General features: G+C 42.8%; 1 protein-coding gene and 1 long non-coding RNA gene across 5 annotated transcripts in view; one reads left to right on the forward strand and one right to left on the reverse strand.

Moving 5' to 3' along the window:
- Positions 1-17,746, forward strand: part of LOC125748367 (uncharacterized) — a 39,290-nt gene extending 21,544 nt beyond the window's left edge. For both annotated transcript variants that reach the window (XR_007399525.1, XR_007399524.1), the window contains one exon: positions 16,897-17,746. This is a non-coding gene — a long non-coding RNA (uncharacterized LOC125748367). The remainder of the gene's footprint in view (positions 1-16,896) is intronic.
- Positions 4,072-12,355, reverse strand: LOC125748331 (carcinoembryonic antigen-related cell adhesion molecule 1-like). 3 transcript variants are annotated; one of them, XM_049024356.1, is made up of 5 exons: positions 12,043-12,355; positions 7,294-7,596; positions 6,646-6,924; positions 6,289-6,549; positions 4,072-5,832 (listed from the first exon to the last, which is right to left on the reverse strand). In XM_049024356.1, the coding sequence occupies exons 2-5, from the start codon at positions 7,508-7,510 to the stop codon at positions 5,750-5,752; spliced, it is 840 nt and encodes a 279-aa protein (XP_048880313.1). In that variant the 5' UTR covers positions 7,511-7,596; positions 12,043-12,355; the 3' UTR covers positions 4,072-5,749. The 3 variants fall into 3 exon arrangements, with proteins under 3 accessions (XP_048880313.1, XP_048880311.1, XP_048880312.1); XM_049024354.1 differs by lacking the exon at positions 12,043-12,355 and having other exon boundaries at positions 7,294-8,214; XM_049024355.1 differs by lacking the exon at positions 12,043-12,355 and having other exon boundaries at positions 4,072-6,194; positions 7,294-8,214.
- Positions 17,747-18,080: the final 334 nt, after the last annotated feature.

Here is an 18,080-nt window from a genome sequence, read left to right on the forward strand (position 1 = left end):
TAGTTCAGAACCCCACAATAAATAACTGCTACTCAGTATAAATCAAAAATGTTATTTTGTTGATAAAGTTTTGTCGTTATGTGAATGAAAAGAGATGCTTTTCTTCGAACCACAACATATTTTATACAGAATTAATATTATTAACTTTCAGGATTGTCATCATATTACTACATTTATTGTAAAGTAATTTCCATTACCTTTGGAGAGGAAAACCAGTATCAAGAGCAGAATGCATGTCTCAGTTCGCTCCATTTTCTGTTGTCTGTCACAAATGAACGAGGCACTTGTAATGCGATCAGGTAGCCCAGCCCTCCGCTAATATGCAAAAATGGGTGATACTCTCATCAGCAAATCCTATTTGATGATATTCCCTTCAGCTAATATTTAGTCAGTTCACAAGGTGCATTGGCCAGATGATTAAAAAAGAACACCTCTCCTCCGCTATCAGTACCACATCAAAAGTCCCACACCCTATGATTGTGCTTCCATTTTTCTGAAATGCACACAAAGGTATGTTCATGCAGGTTCTGTGACAGTACAGATCAGGGCTTTGGTTAAACAAATATTTTCAGCACAAGTACCTATTCCGGTGCCCTCCCTAAAAAAATGCAGATATTTTTAATATTAATTGCAGCTATTGTTGTTGAACTGACCGTATGATAAATAGGGCTGGGGCCAAAGGAAAGTTCATCTTCCCAGTTAAAAAAACATAAAGGGACTCAGTCTTGGGGATTTAACCTCACCGTGCCTCTACCCTGTCTTTATCAGCCCCGCACCTGGCTTAATTCACAATGGTATGTGTTCTTTCGCAATGTCATGTGGGGCATTATCATCTCAAAGAAACCACCTCTCATAGTTCTGGTGACATTCAGATATCACAGCTCTGCAAGGTGAATTCTGAAGTATTTCATAATGGAATAAACAAATTTGGAGGGTGCCATTACTGCTGGGTCACATTACATTTTACATTATGCAGGGTCACAACCTGGCAGTAAGTTTTCATTACCAATAAAATAATAAGATGATTCCACAAGAGTACTAAATCATGTTACATATTATGCGAAATTTGGTTTGAGATGAAGGGCCCATTTTTGTGGAAGATTAGATTTACAAAATGTCCTAAAAATAGGATGATGTCATTATATAAAAATAACTTTATAAGTTTTTGTAATCTCATGCAACAAGATATTGGGTGTGTGTGTTTGATTTAAAAAATTAATGCTTTTATGATGAAGAACCACACCCCATTTTAAAAAAGGGAATTGAAAAACGTTTGAGTTTCCTGGTCCCCATAAGGGAAAACTCAATTTAATAAAAATCCGTGACTGCAATGAAAATACTAAAAATGCAAAAACTCGGGTTGGGTAGAGGTTAAGGGTAGGGGTTAAGGTTGTCATAGTTAGTGTTCGCATTTTTCCCATAGAAATGAATGGTCCCCATAAAGATCTGTTTACCCAATACGCGTGTGCGTGTGTGTGTGCATGTGTGTGTGTGTGTGTGTGTGTGTGTCATTATGCAGCACAGGGTCACGCTGAATCTAGAGCCTCGGAAGGTGGAGGAAACCATGGACAAGATACCAGTACATAGAAGGAGTCACAAATAACAAAACCACACATTATGAGCAATTAGGAGATGTCAATTACATAATTATTATGCATATGTTGATACAACTCATAAATTATGCCTTACAGTCTGAACTGAGAGTGTAAGAACTGTCTTACACTGTAGGTAAATTCTTTCATCTCCAGTGGTGTTTCCTTCTTTATTTTTATAATTGGCTGGTCAATATATTTTATCATTGTTTGTTTGCCTCTATACTTGTTTGTGATGAACTGCAGGCATGTTTTATAAGGGACTTTATAAAGAAGCACATATATTATTCCACGATTTCCCTTGCCTGGGCGCGGGTCACTGGGACCCAGGCCTGGGGGTGGGGCTCGATGGCGAGCATCTGGTGGCCAGGCCTGCACCCATGGGGCCTGGTCGGGTACAGCCAGAAGAAGGCACGTGGGTCCCCCCTCCAGTGGGATCACCATCTGTAGGAGGGGCCATAGGGGTCGGGTGCAGTGCGAGTTAGGCATTGTGGTCCGATCTTCAGTTGCAGAAGCTAGCTGTAGGGACATGGAATGTCACCTCTCTGACGGGGAAGGAGCCTGAGCTGGTGCGTGAGGTTGTGAAGTTCTGACTAGATATAGTCAGGCTCACCTCAACGCATGGCTTGGGCTTTGGAACCAGTCTACTCGATGGGGGTTGGACAATCTGTTGCTCGTGGGGAAAGACGCTGGGCAGGGGTGGGCATACTTATTGCCCCCTGGCTTGGCACCTGTACATTGGTGTTTACCGCAGTGGACGAGAGGGTAGCCTCCCTTCGCCTTCGGGTGGGGGGATGGGTCCTGACTGTTGTTTGTGCTTATGCACCAAGCAGCAGTTCAGAATACCCACCCTTTTTGGAGTCCTTGGAAGAGGTTTTGGAGAGCACTCCTCCTTTGGACTCTCTTGTTCTACTGGGGGACTTCAGTGCTTACGTGGGCAATGACAGCGAGACCTGGAGGGGCGTGATTGGGAGGAACGCCCCCCCGATCTGAACTCGAGTGATGTTTATTGTACTTCTGTGCTTGTCACGGATTGTCCATAATGAACACCATGTTCAAGCATAAGGGTGTCCATATGTGCACTTAACTAATAGCTCAGAGTTGTTAAAATCTTATCTAGCTCTGATTGAAAGGAACCCAGGGTTTTAGCTTGCGCTATACTATCAGGAAGACTATTCCATACTCTAACTACATGCTGGATAAAGAAGTGGTTCCTCAAATTCATTTTAAAATGTTCTCCCGCTAATTTACACTTATAGCCATGAGTTCTAGAATTTAAACTGATCGACTTTGTAGTTGTGTCATTGGGCTTGCAGCCGCATGTCTTGGACACTTGGGTGAAGAGAGGGGCGGAGCTGTCAACTGATTACTATCTGGTGGTGGGTTGGCCCTGCTGGTGGGGGAGGAAGCTGGCCAGGCCTGGCAGACCAAAGAGTATAGTGAGGGTCTGCTGGGAACGTCTGGCGGAATCCCTGTTAGGAGGAGCTTCAACTCCCACCTTCGGCAGAGCTTTTCCCATGTTCTGGAGGAGGCAGGGACATTGAGTCAGAATGGGCCTTGTTCCGTAACTCTATTGTGGAGGTGGCTGACCCGAGCTGTGGCTGTAAGCTGGTCGTTGCCTGTCGTCTTGGCAATCCCTGAACCCACTGGTGGACACCGGTGGTGAGGGATGCCAGCAAGCTGAAGAAGGAGTCCTATTGGGCCTTTTTGTCCTAATTCTGGGACTCCAGAGGCAGCTGACAGGTACCGGCAGGCCAAGCAGAATGCAAAAACTCGGGTATGTGGAGAGTTTGGCTAGGCCATGGAAAACGACTTCCGGATGGCTTCGAGGAGATTCTGGTCCACAATCCGGCATCTTGGGGCGGGAAAGCAGTACAACATAAACACTGTTTATGGTGGGGATGGGGCGCTTCTGACCTCAACTCAGGATGTTTTTGGTTGGTAGGGGGAATACTTCGAAGATCTCCTCAATCCCACCGACACGCCTTCCAATGAGGAAGCAGAGGTCGCTGAGGTGGTTAAAATGCTCCTCGGTGGCCAGGCCCCGGGGGGTGGATGAGATCAGTCCGGAGTTCCATAAGGCTCTGGATGCTGTGGGGCTGTCCTGGTTGACACGCATCTGCAGCATCGCGTGGACAACAAGGGCAGTGCATCTGGACTGGCATACCGGGGTGGTGGTCCCTCTCTTTAAGAAGAGTGATCGGAGGGTGTGCTCCAACTATAGGGGGATCACACTCCTGAGCTTCCCTGGTAAGGTCTATTCAGGGGTTCTGGAGAGGAGGGTCCGTTGTGTTGATGAACCTCGGATTCAGGAGGAGCAGTGTGGTTTTCACCCTGGCCGTGGACCAGCTCTATACTCTCAGCAGGGTCTTGGAGGGATCATGGGAGTTTACCCAAACTAATCTACATGTGTTTTGTGGACTTGGAGAAGACATTTGACCGTGTCCCTTGGGGAGTCCTGTGGGGAGTGCTCCGGGAGTATGGGGTGCCGGGCTTCCTTATAAGGGGTGTTTGGTCCCTGTATGACCGGTGTCAGAGCTTGGTCCGCATTGGCAGCAATAAGTTGGACTCATTTCCGATGAGCATTTGATTCCATCAGGGCTGCCCTTTGTGACCGATTCTGTTCTTAGCTTTTATGGATAAATTTCTAGGCGCAGCGAGGGCGTTAAGGGTGTCCCGTTTGGTGACCTCAGGATTAGGTCTCTGCTTTTTACAGATGATATGGTTCTGTTCCATCAGACCGTGACCTTCAGCTCTCAATGGGACAGTTCGCAGCTGAGTGTGAATCGGCTGGGATGAGAATCAGCACCTCCAAATCGGAGACCATAGTCCTCAGGGTAGGATGCTCTCTCCAGGTCGAGAAGGGGGTCCTTCTCCTCCTCGAGGTAAAACTCTCAATTTACCAGTTGATCTACGTTCCTACCCTCACCTATGGTCATGAGCTATGGGTAGTGACCGAAAGAACAAGATCGCGAGTGCAAGCGGCCAAAATGAGTTTTCTCCGCAGAGTTGCTGGACTCTCCCTTAGAGATAGGGTGAGGAGTTTGGTCATTTGGGAGAGACTCAGAGTAGAGCCACTGCTCCTCCACATTGAGAGGAGCCAGATGAGGTGGCTCGGGCATCTGCTTAGGATGCCTCCTGGACGCCTCCCTGGTGAGGTGTTCTGGGTATGTCCCACTGGGAGGAGGCCCCAGGGAAGTCCCAGGACACGCTGGAGGGACTATGTCTCTCGGCTGGCCTGGGAACGCCTAGGGATTCCCCCGGAGGAGCTGGATGGAGTGGCCGTAGAGAGGGAAGTCTGGGTTTCCCTACTGAGACTACTGCCCCCGTGACCTGACCTTGGATAAGCGGAGGATGATGGATGGATGGATGGATGGACATATGTTATGCCTAAAAAATAACTCTTTTGCTGTTTAGTACCTTGACATGTAATGGAAGTGTATATAGTAAGTGGTAGTACACACCCTGCAGAATGAGGAAGATCTCAGTTTATATGTTGTACTTGGAAAATTTGCATTGTATTTGGACAATGTTACCCTAGCAGAGCTAAGGTTATGTCAGTTTTGTGAAGCACTGAGTCTGGGCTACCCAGTTTGTTTGGGGGTGGGGGCGATGAAAAGGATGCATATTAAAAGATCATATTGTTTATTGTCAAGAATCTTCACTTACATCAGTTTGAATACATTGTTACATTTTGTTTTTTAACAATAGAAGGATCTATCAAAATTTATCAAATGATAATTTTAATGACAAATTTGGCAGTACAGTTTACAGTGGAACAAGATTAAACAAAGAGATGATTGTTTTAAAAATATTATTAACATCTGTTAAAAACAGTAAGATTTGTAAATTTGTTAGGAAAACATGCATTAAATCAGGATTGGAAAAATATGCTCAGTCATGCTATCATTTGGAATACTGTATTTGTGTTCATGTGTACTTACATAGGATAAACATTGGTACAAAATATTTGGATTTGCATTTAAAGCCTAAATAGTTGAAGTGTGTTTAAAATACATATGCAAAGTAAAGTTGGTGTTATATACATGTAAAGTTGGTGTTGTGTAAATATAGGCCTCTAATATAAGCTTGGTACGTTACAATATCTGCACACATATAAGGCCACCATTGGGTGAGAGTCGCTGTCACGAAGGAGGTCACAGAGTCACTGAAGCGATAAGCAGGCTGAGGAGAAGCCCAGTGCTGAGTCCCTCATGCTCTGACGCTGATGCACGTGGCCCTGAGGAAACAAGATGGAACCACTAGACTGAGCAAGGCTCTCCTTTCGGCCTCAAAGGTTAACTTTTTACTAATTTAAATGACTAGATGAAGGCTGAGGATAAGCTCTCAATGCTGTAGTACACAGAACCATGTGACTCCAAACCCTATCTGAAAATGTATCCTGTGACCAAGTGTGAACAAATGAAGGCTGTTTTTATTTTTGTCCAGTATCGTGAATAGCATGTGTTATGTTGCATAAACTCTATACCTGTGGGCAGTACAGTGCCTTAGGAGCTATCAGTGTTCTCTCAAGCCTTTGGGGCTGAAGCTTTTATTAATGGCCCAAAGACGTTGATGGTGGCCACGGGGTATTGCCCACTGCTTCATGGGATAGAAAACAGGCTCTCATAACCCGGTACAGGGAGAGCAGTTATCAAAAATTGATGGATAAAAACTATTACAATAATTTACATACTTATAATTATTGGAACGGTCTTGCTGATGTATCGCAGAGTTCTGGCATTATGAGCCAGACAAGTGTAATTTCCACTCTGCCTCTCCTGTACATTGTCCAGCCTGAGTTCTGGTCCATTTATGAATGTAGCCATGTGAAAATCCCATTGAAATAGTGCAGGAGGGCTGGACTGAGCTGAGCAGGACAGGGTAAGGTTCGATCCTATGTAGAAGAGCTCCTTATCTGACCCGTTGATTTTTAAGATAAGGTTTTCTGGACCATCTGTGAAACAGAGGGGAAAATATGCTTTATTCAAATCTAACTAATTGACTTCACAAGAAATATTATATAAGACACACACACACACAACATACTCACAGCTAATATTAAGATATAAAGGAGAACTTGTGCCATTACTAATTGCGTTGGTCACAAAGCAATAGAAGGGCCCCCTGTCAGAAGTTAGAATGCTGGATATGGTGAGAGTTTGATTGTCAGAACTCAGATGAACTCGTTCACCGACTATGATGTCAGAGCTGCCGTTGAGCCAATGATAAGAAGGAGAGGAGCCGGAGGTGGAACATGTCAGACTGACAGAGTCATTGAACTCCACTTGATCAGTGGAATTAACTCTTATTGTCACAATCGATATTGGTTCTGTAGGTGAAAACATAAAACAGTTACCAGTCTGAAACATTGTTCTTGAAAAGACCAACTTCAGTGGCAGTGTACACAATAAGATTAAGACATACATCCTTTATTGATCTCGGGAGATTGTCGTCCATACACAAGAACATACACATGGTACATATAATACAGTACTTACAAACTGTCAAATGAAAAGGATCATGTTCTGATCAGCCATTTGCTAATCAAAAATGCATTAACAACTTTTCACTGGGAAAACAGCAAAATATTTTAAACAATGGATACATTTACTTAAAAATATTTTAAGGAAAATGCCTAGTTATTGTACTGATTTTTAAAATGTTGTCTTCAATATATGCTAGTCGAGCAAGAACTCACCCAAGACTGTTAATGTGGTATTAGCTGAAAAGCCAATAGGAGGGAAACTCTGTATGACATACAATCCTGAATCAGCAACGGTCATGGAGAAGAGAGACAGGATCCCACTGCTGGTGTTGATGGAGGCCCGGCCAGTAAACGCACCGGCTGTTTGTTGTTTTTTCTCAGACCACATCAAAATCCCAAAACCATTGAGAGTGTAGAATCCATTTTTCATACTTGTTGAAGGAGACAGAATCAATGTGATGTTGTCTCCAGCACGCACAGGGCTTTTGGAGGGTGTCACTTTTACAGCATATAGAGCTAGATGAAAAGAACAGGCTGAGGTCACCTCTGTGTGCATCACTATACAAGTAGTAACTACACTTTTGTGCATGGTTACTTGGTCTGTTTAAGTTGACACCTGTTACTGTCCATTTCTACAGTACTTTAAACTGGATTAGAGAAAGCACTTCTTTAAACAGTGTGTAGTTAGAGTATGGAATAGTTTTCCTGTTAGTGTAGTGCAAGCTAAAACCCTGGGTCCCTTTAAATCTGAACTAGATAAGATTTTAACAATTTTAAGCTATTAGTTGAGTTCTCCCCAAGCAAGCTTGATGGGATGAATGGCTTCCTCTCATTTCTATATTTAAATTTCTTATGGTCTCAAGTACCATGTTTAACAACACAACCAAGGCCTCTCTTTAGCCATGTAGCATTATGTATTATATGTGTTTGACTTAGCAGCTCAAAAACAAGCATGTTACACATTTTACTTGAGGATCTCACACTTCAGGGATTAAGACAACAAAAGAAAAATGTGGAATATAGTAACCAGTTCCCTCTGCTACTGACTTGCTGCCAAATAACCAGAATGCACCTGTATTTAAAATCTGAATCACACCCAAGTGGTAAAAATGAAACTGAGCTGGGGTTGTCATCTGACTCCTAGTCATATAATTCATTCTTGATTACTTTCAGAGTACAACTGTAGTGATTTTTACTGGCGTGTACATATCAAATATCATACTCAAGACAGTTCCTGAGAAACAAATCTACATTTGGGAGTAAACCAAGAACTGGCTTAATTCCCAATGCTATGTACTCTATTTTATACATGGGAGATCATGCAAATTCCCTACACATACACGTAAAAAACATTTTCAAACACAATAAGACACTGTAAGACACTATTGCTCTAACAAACACATTTAAACATTGATTATATATAGCCATTGTATGGCACTGTAACGTTATATTGTTTAATGAAACAGAACTTTGTAATTATATAGCTCACTGAAAAAGAAGTTATTAAAAAATTAATTACATATGTGTGTCACTTGTTATTCATATACTGAATATTTAATGCAGAATTAGAGAATTATCTAATAATTTTATAATATCTATATTCCTGACCTTGAATTATTAATATATATGTTTAGATAAATCTGTAGTTACCTTGTGACAAGATCAGAAGAAAGAAAACCACAGTACCAGCTCCTGTTTTCCCCATTGTGATGTAAAGTCTGCTCTCATAAATGTCCTTTACTGACCATATGTCCAACCGCCCCGTGAGTTACTTTTTAAAAACGTTCAGTTGCTGTGTGCTTTATCAGTAAATATTTGCCTTAGGCACTTGAGAAACCCTAGAATATCATTCTCTTTGTAGCTGGTTTTGGAAACAGGACAAAATTGTAACTGGAAAATTGAAAATATTTAAAACCTTATTCACCTGCAATTGTCCGAAAAGGTTGTAAATTTATAAATCGTGAAATGGACAGTGATGCAGTCAGGCTTATGAAGAGGAGCCCTTTACACAATTAACAAGGGACTGTATTTTTTATTTTTTTTTTTCTGTATATTTTTCTTGTAATCTGCTCTCTAATTAAATCCCTGGAGTGGTCACACAACTGACCCAGAGGGTGCGACCTTTCCTATCGCCAGGTTGCAAGGGTCACATTTTAATGTTCTCACACCACCAGGGTTTGTGGGCCAAATCCCACCACTGCTCTGTATGTGTGGAGCCTGTATATTATCCCTGCTATTTCTCCCAGTCCACGGCCATACAATTAGGCTAACTGCTGTCCCTAAATATCAGCAACCATGACTTGTATAAGTTACAGTTCATGGTGTTTCCTTCCTCAGCCCGGTCTAAATAGGTACTCACTATTACTGACCATGAGCACCCCACAAACCATTTTGGAGATGCTTTAACTTTCTGGCCATAATGATTTGGCACAGCGGTCATCTAGTCACTCAGATCTTTATCCCTGCCCATTTCTTCTGCATTCAACATTTCAACTATGAGTTCTGAATGCTACCTTGCCATCTCAGACCTTTACAGTAACCGTTTTTACAAGATAGTCAAAATGTTTCACTTGACGTGCGGGTGGTTGGTCAGGAATGGATATGATGCACAATGCTCCTTATTGTGGCTTAGGTACAAAGGGGACTTCACTACAAGCTGCACTATACAAAAAAGTGGACATCTCAGGGTCTTAACACAGGCTAAACTAAACACAAAGTACTGTGGAGGGAACCCATGCAAGTAACATAGGCATACACTCACATACGGACCTTCAGAACTTACAGTAACTGACAAAGTAACAGGGCAAGGGTAGGCCCATATATACATAAGTAATGATGGTTAGACAAGGAATAGGTGTGGCTTAGAAACAGTGAACCACACATTAAGGACTAGGCGCTACACAGGAGATACTGGGAACCTAGATGAAACAGGACATAAGTACACAACTAAATACCAACAGGAATAAAATACAGAAACACAAATACAACAGAAAATAATTAACAAGGAAGCTTACAAAACTCAAAATCTCCAACATTATTGAGGGTGGCCTCTAACCAGCCTGAAACCCCTGATGGAAGGGAAGCATGGTTTTTTAGCCACACACTTACTTTACAGTAGGTGAGTCTGCTACACGGCAGCTTAAGGAGCAGAGGGAATCAGTAGAGACTGAAAGGAACTTGACTTAGTGAAAGTAATGGGACAGCCAGCAACACCTGCTGGCCAAATGGGGAAATGACAGACAGGGCAGGGACTGATCCTGACATGGTTATAATGTATGGGCTCATCGGTGTGTATTCTTGAACACCCAAAAATATGTTTGTGTGTGTGTGTGTATAAAACATAATGCTTCAGATGTTAGCCATGCATTGCATTTCTGTGTTCAGCTGGGTCTGTCCCAAAACTGTGCAAACAGAAGTATGTGAGTTTAAAACAACACTTGGTTTCAAGTTCACACAGCCTTCAAAACTGTAAATATTTATTTTAAAGGAAAAAAATGTCAAGTATCATTTCAAGCATATTTAGAGATAAAACATGACACTTGTCAGAAGTTTTTCTAAAAAAGGAAGAAATCATTTTGAAATACAGATCCATGCATTGTAATACATTTAAGTGCAATATACTGTAAGGAAATAAGTAACTAGAATTAGTAAGCTCTCTACTATATTTCCAAAGAAGGTTCCCACAGTGGACAAAAACACATGATCAACTTTTGGGAATTAACTAAAGGACTGAAGTCTTTTCATTTTGAAGCCTTGACACATATTGCACAAAGCTGCATTGAAAGATTAAATCTCATCTTTTAAATAGAAGTATAAACTGCTTGAAGTTTGTTTCCAAGCATTTCTGCCTCCTGTAATTTTTATTTAAGGTTTCTATCTGAAGGGATATGTTAGACCAACGTTTCTCAAACTATGGGTCGCGGACCGGTGCCGGTCCGTAAAGCCTCGTTTCTGCACCAATCAAAATTTTGTCAGATCAGTTCAGGAATAATAATAATAATAATAATAATAATAAATAATAACAAATAATAATAAATAATAACAGTAATACTATCTATCTATAGTAATAATATCAATCTATCTATGGGGATACGCATACGCTGGGGAGGGGGTTTGGGACGGTCATAAACGACAGGACCCTGCAGCGCCAAAGCCTGATGACTGGTCACCAGGACAAATAAGTTTGAGAAACGCTGTGTTAGACTCTGTTGTGAAGTCAAAGTCAGTTTTATTTGTCAATTCCTTCAAATGTACTTGACATACAAAGGAATCGAAATTACGTTTCACACTGTCCCATGCGTAGACATTGACAACAATAAGTGCAGATGCACACAAAAACCGTTCTAAACAATAAGGTAATATTTAAGAAAAAGTGCAAGTAGGCTTACGGCATTATACTTAGGTAGTATTGTGAAAGTTAGTATGTAAAAATAAATTATATTGAACACCACTTGTGTGATGCCCAGCTCGTCCGATCCTCGTGTGTGCCACGCCACCTGATTATCCACGTGTGCTTCCCCTATGATGCCCAGCTGTGTCTTATTTCACCCTGTTTTTCGTCTATATCAGTCCATGTCTTGCCCTGCCGTTTGTCCGTTATTGATGTTAGGTAATGTTAGTATCTTTGCGATGTCTCGTTCTCCCTGTAATTGTCGTCCCCTTAATAAAACCCCTGTTTTCCCCGTATTCCGCCTGCCTGCTTCGTCATTCCCTGCCTCCTTCCTGCCAGCCTGCCCGTCCGCACCCGTGAACCCTGACAGAATGACGAACCCAAAAGAAGAAACTCCACAGCAGACCGAGGACCAGCGTCTCGGTCTGCTGCAAGAGGTATATTACTGGCTGAACCAGCCCGACGTCCAGGAGGACTCGGAAGCACTAGAACTGGCCAGTAAGAGCGGCGATCTCCCGGTAATGATGTCCCTACCTGAGGGCATGCACTAACTGGGATAGGTGCGCACGTACCTGCAGCGGCTAATCCAGCGCGTGACTGAGCGGAGGTTCACGTTGATTGCGCCGCAGGTCGCAGAGGCTGTCCTCCTGCTGTCTATCCCGTCGGACATGGAGCAGCCTCCCGCAGCCACCGTGACCCGAAGGAGGAGGAGGAGAAAGCCGGCGATCACCTGACGACCTTCCTGGGGGCGTGCACGCTCGTCCCTGCCTCTCTCCCTACCGGTGATCGGGAAGATTCCCCGATCATTCCGGAGGTCACCGCTGTCGCTAAGCTGCCTTCACGGGAACGCGCCTGGCCGCCGCAGAGCTACCGCCACCCCTTGAGCCATACTACTTCCGGCCAACGTGGCTGGCCAACAAAGGGGCCAGCGTGGTGAAACGTCATTTCCGCTGTTTCCTGTTATATAAGTAACAGGAATAAGGCAATAGTGAAGGAGTACAAGGCAAAGGAGGAGGAGGACAGCAAGGCAATGGAGGAGTGCAAGGCAATGGTGAAGGAGAACAAGGCAATGGAGGAGGAGAACAAGGCAATGGAGGAGGAGAACAAGGCAATGGAGGAGGCGTACAAGGCAAGGGAGGAGGAGGAGAGAAAGGCAATGGAGGAGGAGAACAAGGCAAGGCAATGGAGGAGGAGTACAAGGCAAGGCAATGGAGGAGATGATGCAAGATGAATACGCCAATAGTGGATGAGAACATAGAACTTTGACTGTCAGTACTATTTAAATATGTGAATTCTTGTAAATAAAGCATTAAAAACGAAGAAGAGACAGGTGATTTCATTTGAATGTGAGTAGGTGTCAGGAATATTCCAAAAGTCTATTACACGTGTTGCCGATAGGGGGGCATATGGTTTGGGTGATAAGTGTTGGGGCCATACTTTTAGTACGTACGCACATTTTACCGATTTTTGTAACCCCCCCCCCCCCCCCCCCCGCGTACGTACGCACGGGCGATCGTCAGTCGACTTATGCACTGCTTTTTGGAACTACAAACGTTCCTGTTAACTTTAGGGATAACAAAAGAATGATGTCATGAGATTTACCGTAATGAAATCACTTTCAAATAAAATGAAATGGGTCGCCATTTCCATAATGTTATAGCGCCTTTTAAACCAGATATTTCGGAGGTCCGTGGTGCATTGCCAACCTGTTTTTTTTTTTTAGATAATTTATGAGATATTGTTTAAACAGTCTGATCGTCTTAAAAAACTCATGTTGCATTTTGAGTTATATGCACGTATGGAATGCAATCCAGCAGGTCAGGTATCGTGAACGAAACGCTTAAATTTGAAATTTCTCAAATTGATTCACCCCCCCCCCCCACCAGCATACGCACACGTACGCAAAATTCGGTCAAATTTTTAGACCCCTTCCCCTTTCGTGCGTACGTAATAAAGTATGGCCCCTTGCCTTTAAACTTTAATAGAATGAAAATACATTACATGTATTCATATTGTATTTTTAATTACGTTTAACGAATAAAACAAACGGGACGAATGTAAGATACACGTCCAGCGGGGACCCGTCCGGCCGCAGCCATGTAGTGTTAGTAGGCGGCACAAGCGCCACGGCGTATTTTAAAAGCACCAAAATGTTTTAATCGTGGAGGACTATTCCACCGTGGAGTGTGCCATAATAACTTAATAAAAATCACAATGAATCCATCACTAGAAAACAGCTGTGATGCAATATTTAAACTTAAACTTGGACTTCTGAATATAAGATCACTGGCTCCTAAAGCACTATTAATAAATGAAATAATTACTGATTTTAGTCTTGGTGCCCTGTGCCTTACTGAGACCTGGCTTAAACCAGATGAATTCATGGCACTAAATGAATCTACTCCAGCGGCATACAGTTATAAGCATAACCCTCGACCAAATCGCAAAGGTGGTGGTGTTGCTGCAATTTTTCAGTCCAACTTAGGAGTGTCTGAGAAATGTATTGTGAGTTTCAGCACATTTGAAACTCTTGTTCTTAGCCTTGCTGGCTCATCTCTTTCTAGTTCGTCACCCCAAATCACCACTGTTATTGTGTATAGACCGCCTGGGCCGTACAGTGATTTTCTTAAGGAATTTGCAGATTTTTTTTTTTTTTAACAAACCTGGTGGTCAGTACTGACAAAGCCGTTATTGTGGGTGATTTTAACATTCATATGGAGAAGGATAATGATCCTTTAAAAATAGTGTTTGCAGCTATTCTTGACTCTGTAGGTGTATGTCAGAATGTAGTCGGGCCTACTCATGTCTGTAACCATACCCTTGATTTGATCATTAGTCATGGCATCCTGGTAGAACATGTGTCTATTATGCCACAGAGTCCTCTGCTCTCAAATCATTACTTGTTAACATTTGAAATCCAGTATAGCCTCCTGTTGACCACCACACCAAGTATAGAATCAGACGTTTTATTAAGGCACTAACTACAAGAACATTTTTTAAACAACTTCCACAGTCCTTCAGCCTTACATCTGAAGCATCGTGTGGAAATGAACTTGAACAGGCAACTTCAAACATGGAAAAATCCCTTCGCAGCACTCTAGATCTTGTGGCTCCACTTAGGAGTATAAAGCATAGCAATAACAAACCTGCCCCCTGGTACTCTGATAATACATGTGAACTCAAACAGGCATCACGCAAGCTAGAGCGAAAATGGCGCTCAACTAAACTGGAAGTTTTCAAATCTGCCTGGAAAGAGAGCCTCTCTAAATACAGACAAGCACTAGTGACTGCTCGGTCTGTGTATCTCTCCAGATTAATAGACATGAACAAAACCAATCCTAAATTCCTATTTGAATCCGTGGCTAGGATAACACAGAATTCCTCATTAAACTTGCAAATCCCGCAAGCTCTTAAGAGTGATGACTTTCGTACATTTTTTAATGGTAAGATAACTACAATTAGACAGACTATCCAGTGCACACCTTTACCTACTTACGGCTGCCTGCCTCCTGCTAGTCTTATGCCTACCAATAATGAGACCTTTGAATCATTCATTCCTATTACACACTCAGAACTTTTGAGCTTAATTTTCTCCTGTAAATCCTCTACTAGCCTTGTAGACCCAATTCCTACAAAATTCTTTAAGGAAATTGCACCACAGATTGGCACTACCGTGTTAAATGTGTTAAACTCTTCTCTTAGGCTTGGATATGTTCCAAAACCTTTTAAAATGGCTGTTATCAGACCCGTCCTAAAGAAACCAAATCTTGAACCCAGTGTTTTAGGAAACATCTCAAATCTTCCTTTCATTTGAAAGATCATGGAAAAGGTTGTAGTTCGTCAGTTGTCCTCTTTCCTATGCCAATGAATTATGTCCGTCTGGCTTTAGACCAAACCATAGCACAGAAACTGCTCTAGTCAAAGTAATGAATGATTTACTTGTGGCTTCTGACCATGGCAGTGTATCTCTGTTGGTATTGCTAGATTTAACATCAGCGTTCGATACTGTGGACCATAATATCCTCTTGGACCGGTTAGAAGGTGTAGTTGGTATTACAGGGACAGCACTTTCTTGGTTCCGCTCATATTTATCTGATCGCTATCAGTATGCCCATGTGAACAATGAATCATCCAAGGCCACAAAAGTTGAATATGGTGTCCCACAGAAAGCAGTACTGGGCCCGCTACTGTTTACCCTATACATGCTACCTCTTGGTAACATTATTAGAAATCATGGTATTGGGTTTCATTGTTATGCAGATGATACACAGTTGTACATATCTGTTAATCCTGATGATATATCACTGCTATCTCGGTTAGAAGACGGTCTATTAGATATCCGGTGCTGGATGGCAAAAAAATTCCTTATGTTACACACAGAAAAAACAGAAGTTCTCGTAATTGGTCCCAAGGCTGCTAGAAATAAGTTTCACCACCTCAACGTTGGTAGCCTTCCTACACAACCTAACATGGTGGTTAGAAATCTTGGCGTTCTTGTCGATTCAGATCTATGCTTTGATGCTCACATAAGAAGTATTACTAGAACTGCGTTTTATCATCTACGGAACATAGCCAAGCTTCGTAAGATGCTCTCACTTAATGATGCAGAAAAACTAATACATGCCTTCGAAAGTTCCAGACTGGATTACTGTAATGCCCTCCTATCGGGTTGCCCGTCTGGATCCTTGCATAAACTTCAGATGGTACAGAATGCTGCAGCCAGAGTTCTAACAAACACTAAAAAATTTGATCATATTACACCGGTTTTATCCTCTTCATTGGCTGCCAGTTAAGTCTCGAATTGATTATAAAATACTGCTGTTAACTTATAAAGCACTAAATGGCCTTGCACCAGAATACCTTAGTGATCTGCTGACCACATACAACCCTCCACGTTTGCTTCTCTCTCAAGCCATGGAATATCTGTTAGTGCCTAGGGTAGAAAGAGCTACGGCAGGCTGCAGAGCTTTCTCCTACAGAGCTCCTCAGCTGTGGAATGGTCTTCCACCGGATGTGTGGGTTTCAGGTTCACTCTCAATATTCAAGTCCAGACTAAAAACACACCTGTTTAGTTTAACGTATAGGGACACTAGTTCTAGCCCTAGCTAACTCTTCACTCCCAGTCAGACCTGTAGTGTGAGGTGTAGAGCCGGGTGGGGATCGGTGCCATTGGCTTTGGATAAACTGGACTGTCAGTGCTGTCACTCTAGCTTCGCAATCTTTTGTGGAACTGGAGTGCTGACATTTCAGGGACTCCCCATGCCTGCATTCCCACTTGCCTCTCCCTCCTACTGATGCTGCCATAGCCATATCTGCCGGAGCTTGCACATTGCACTTCATATTGCACTCGCCTAGCTTTTAGCACTGCCAATAGCCTCCTCTACTTGTCTAATTGTACATTTTATTTCCCTACTCCTCCTGGGGAGTGATGCCTGGAGACCTCAATCTATCAAGATATCCAGCACACCCGGCCACATGTGACGTCGCCACCACCAGTGACGTCCCTGCGTCCAGCTCGCCGTTCTGATCTTCCATGTATGACCCGCTGCCTTACCTCTGGTTGCCTGGCGATTGGAAGAAGACTTTGGCATCGGCATTGGCTTGTCATCTTCCTTGCTCTCCAGTTATTTCCCAAATCTTATGATTGGGACAATGTGACTTGGCCCACCTCTGGCACTTAACCATCTCTCTATTTGACTATCCCTGCCGGCCCCTGGAGGATGCGATCCCCCTTTGAGTCTGGTCCCTCCCAAGGTTTCTTCCTTCTTGGGAGTTTTTCCTTGCCACTGTCGCCTATGGCTTACTCACTGGGGGCTTTGGGTGAGGATGCTGTAAAGCGTTTGAGACAATGTAATGTTGTGATAATGCGCTATATAAAAATAAATTTGTTGTTGTTGTATTTCATAAAATTAAGCCATGGTTGCATGAAACTAAGTCATGATTTCATGATATGAAGAAGTCTTCATTTCAAGTAAACATATCATGTTTTCTTGAAGGTAAGTCATTCTCTTGTGATTAAGTCATTATTTCATGAAATTGGGCGATGGTGTCATGAAAGTAAGTCATTATTTCATGATATTATGAAGTCTTCATTTCAAGGAAACATCATGTTTGCTTAATGGTAAGTCATTCTCTTGTGATATTAAGTCATTATTTCATGAAATTAGGCCATGTTATCATAAAAGTAAGTGATAATTTCTTGATATTAAGAAGTCTTCATTTCAAGAAAGTATGTCATGTTTTCTTGATGATAAGTCATTCTCTTGTGATATCCATTCATCCATCTATTTTCCAAACCACTTATCCTACTGGGTCGCGGGGGATCCGGAGCCCATCCCGGAAGCAATGGGCATGAGGCAGGGAACAACCCTGAATGGAGGGCCAGCCCATTGCAGGGCACACTCGCACCTACGGGCAATTTAGTAACTCCAATTAGCCTCAGTATGTTTTTTGATTGTGGGGGGAAACAGGAGTACCCGGAGGAAACCGCACGATGACATGGGGAGAATATGCAAACTCCACACACATGTAACCCAGGCGGAGACTTGAACCCAGGTCCTAGAGGTGTGAGGCAACAGTGCTAACCCCAGTAATCACAGTCCAAAGACAT

This window comes from Brienomyrus brachyistius, chromosome 9 (assembly GCF_023856365.1).
Source record: "Brienomyrus brachyistius isolate T26 chromosome 9, BBRACH_0.4, whole genome shotgun sequence".
Lineage (NCBI taxonomy): Eukaryota > Metazoa > Chordata > Actinopteri > Osteoglossiformes > Mormyridae > Brienomyrus > Brienomyrus brachyistius.

Coding starts and splice junctions, on each gene's coding strand:
- LOC125748331 (XM_049024354.1), bottom strand. CDS start 7,669: ATGCACAAAAGTGTAGTTACTACTTGTATAGTGATGCACACAGAGGTG. Junction 6,550..6,645: donor TTTATATCTTAATATTAGCT/GTGAGTATGTTG, acceptor TCTGTTTCACAG/ATGGTCCAGAAAACCTTATC. Junction 5,833..6,288: donor GACCGTTCCAATAATTATAA/GTATGTAAATTA, acceptor TTGTTTCCTCAG/GGCCACGTGCATCAGCGTCA.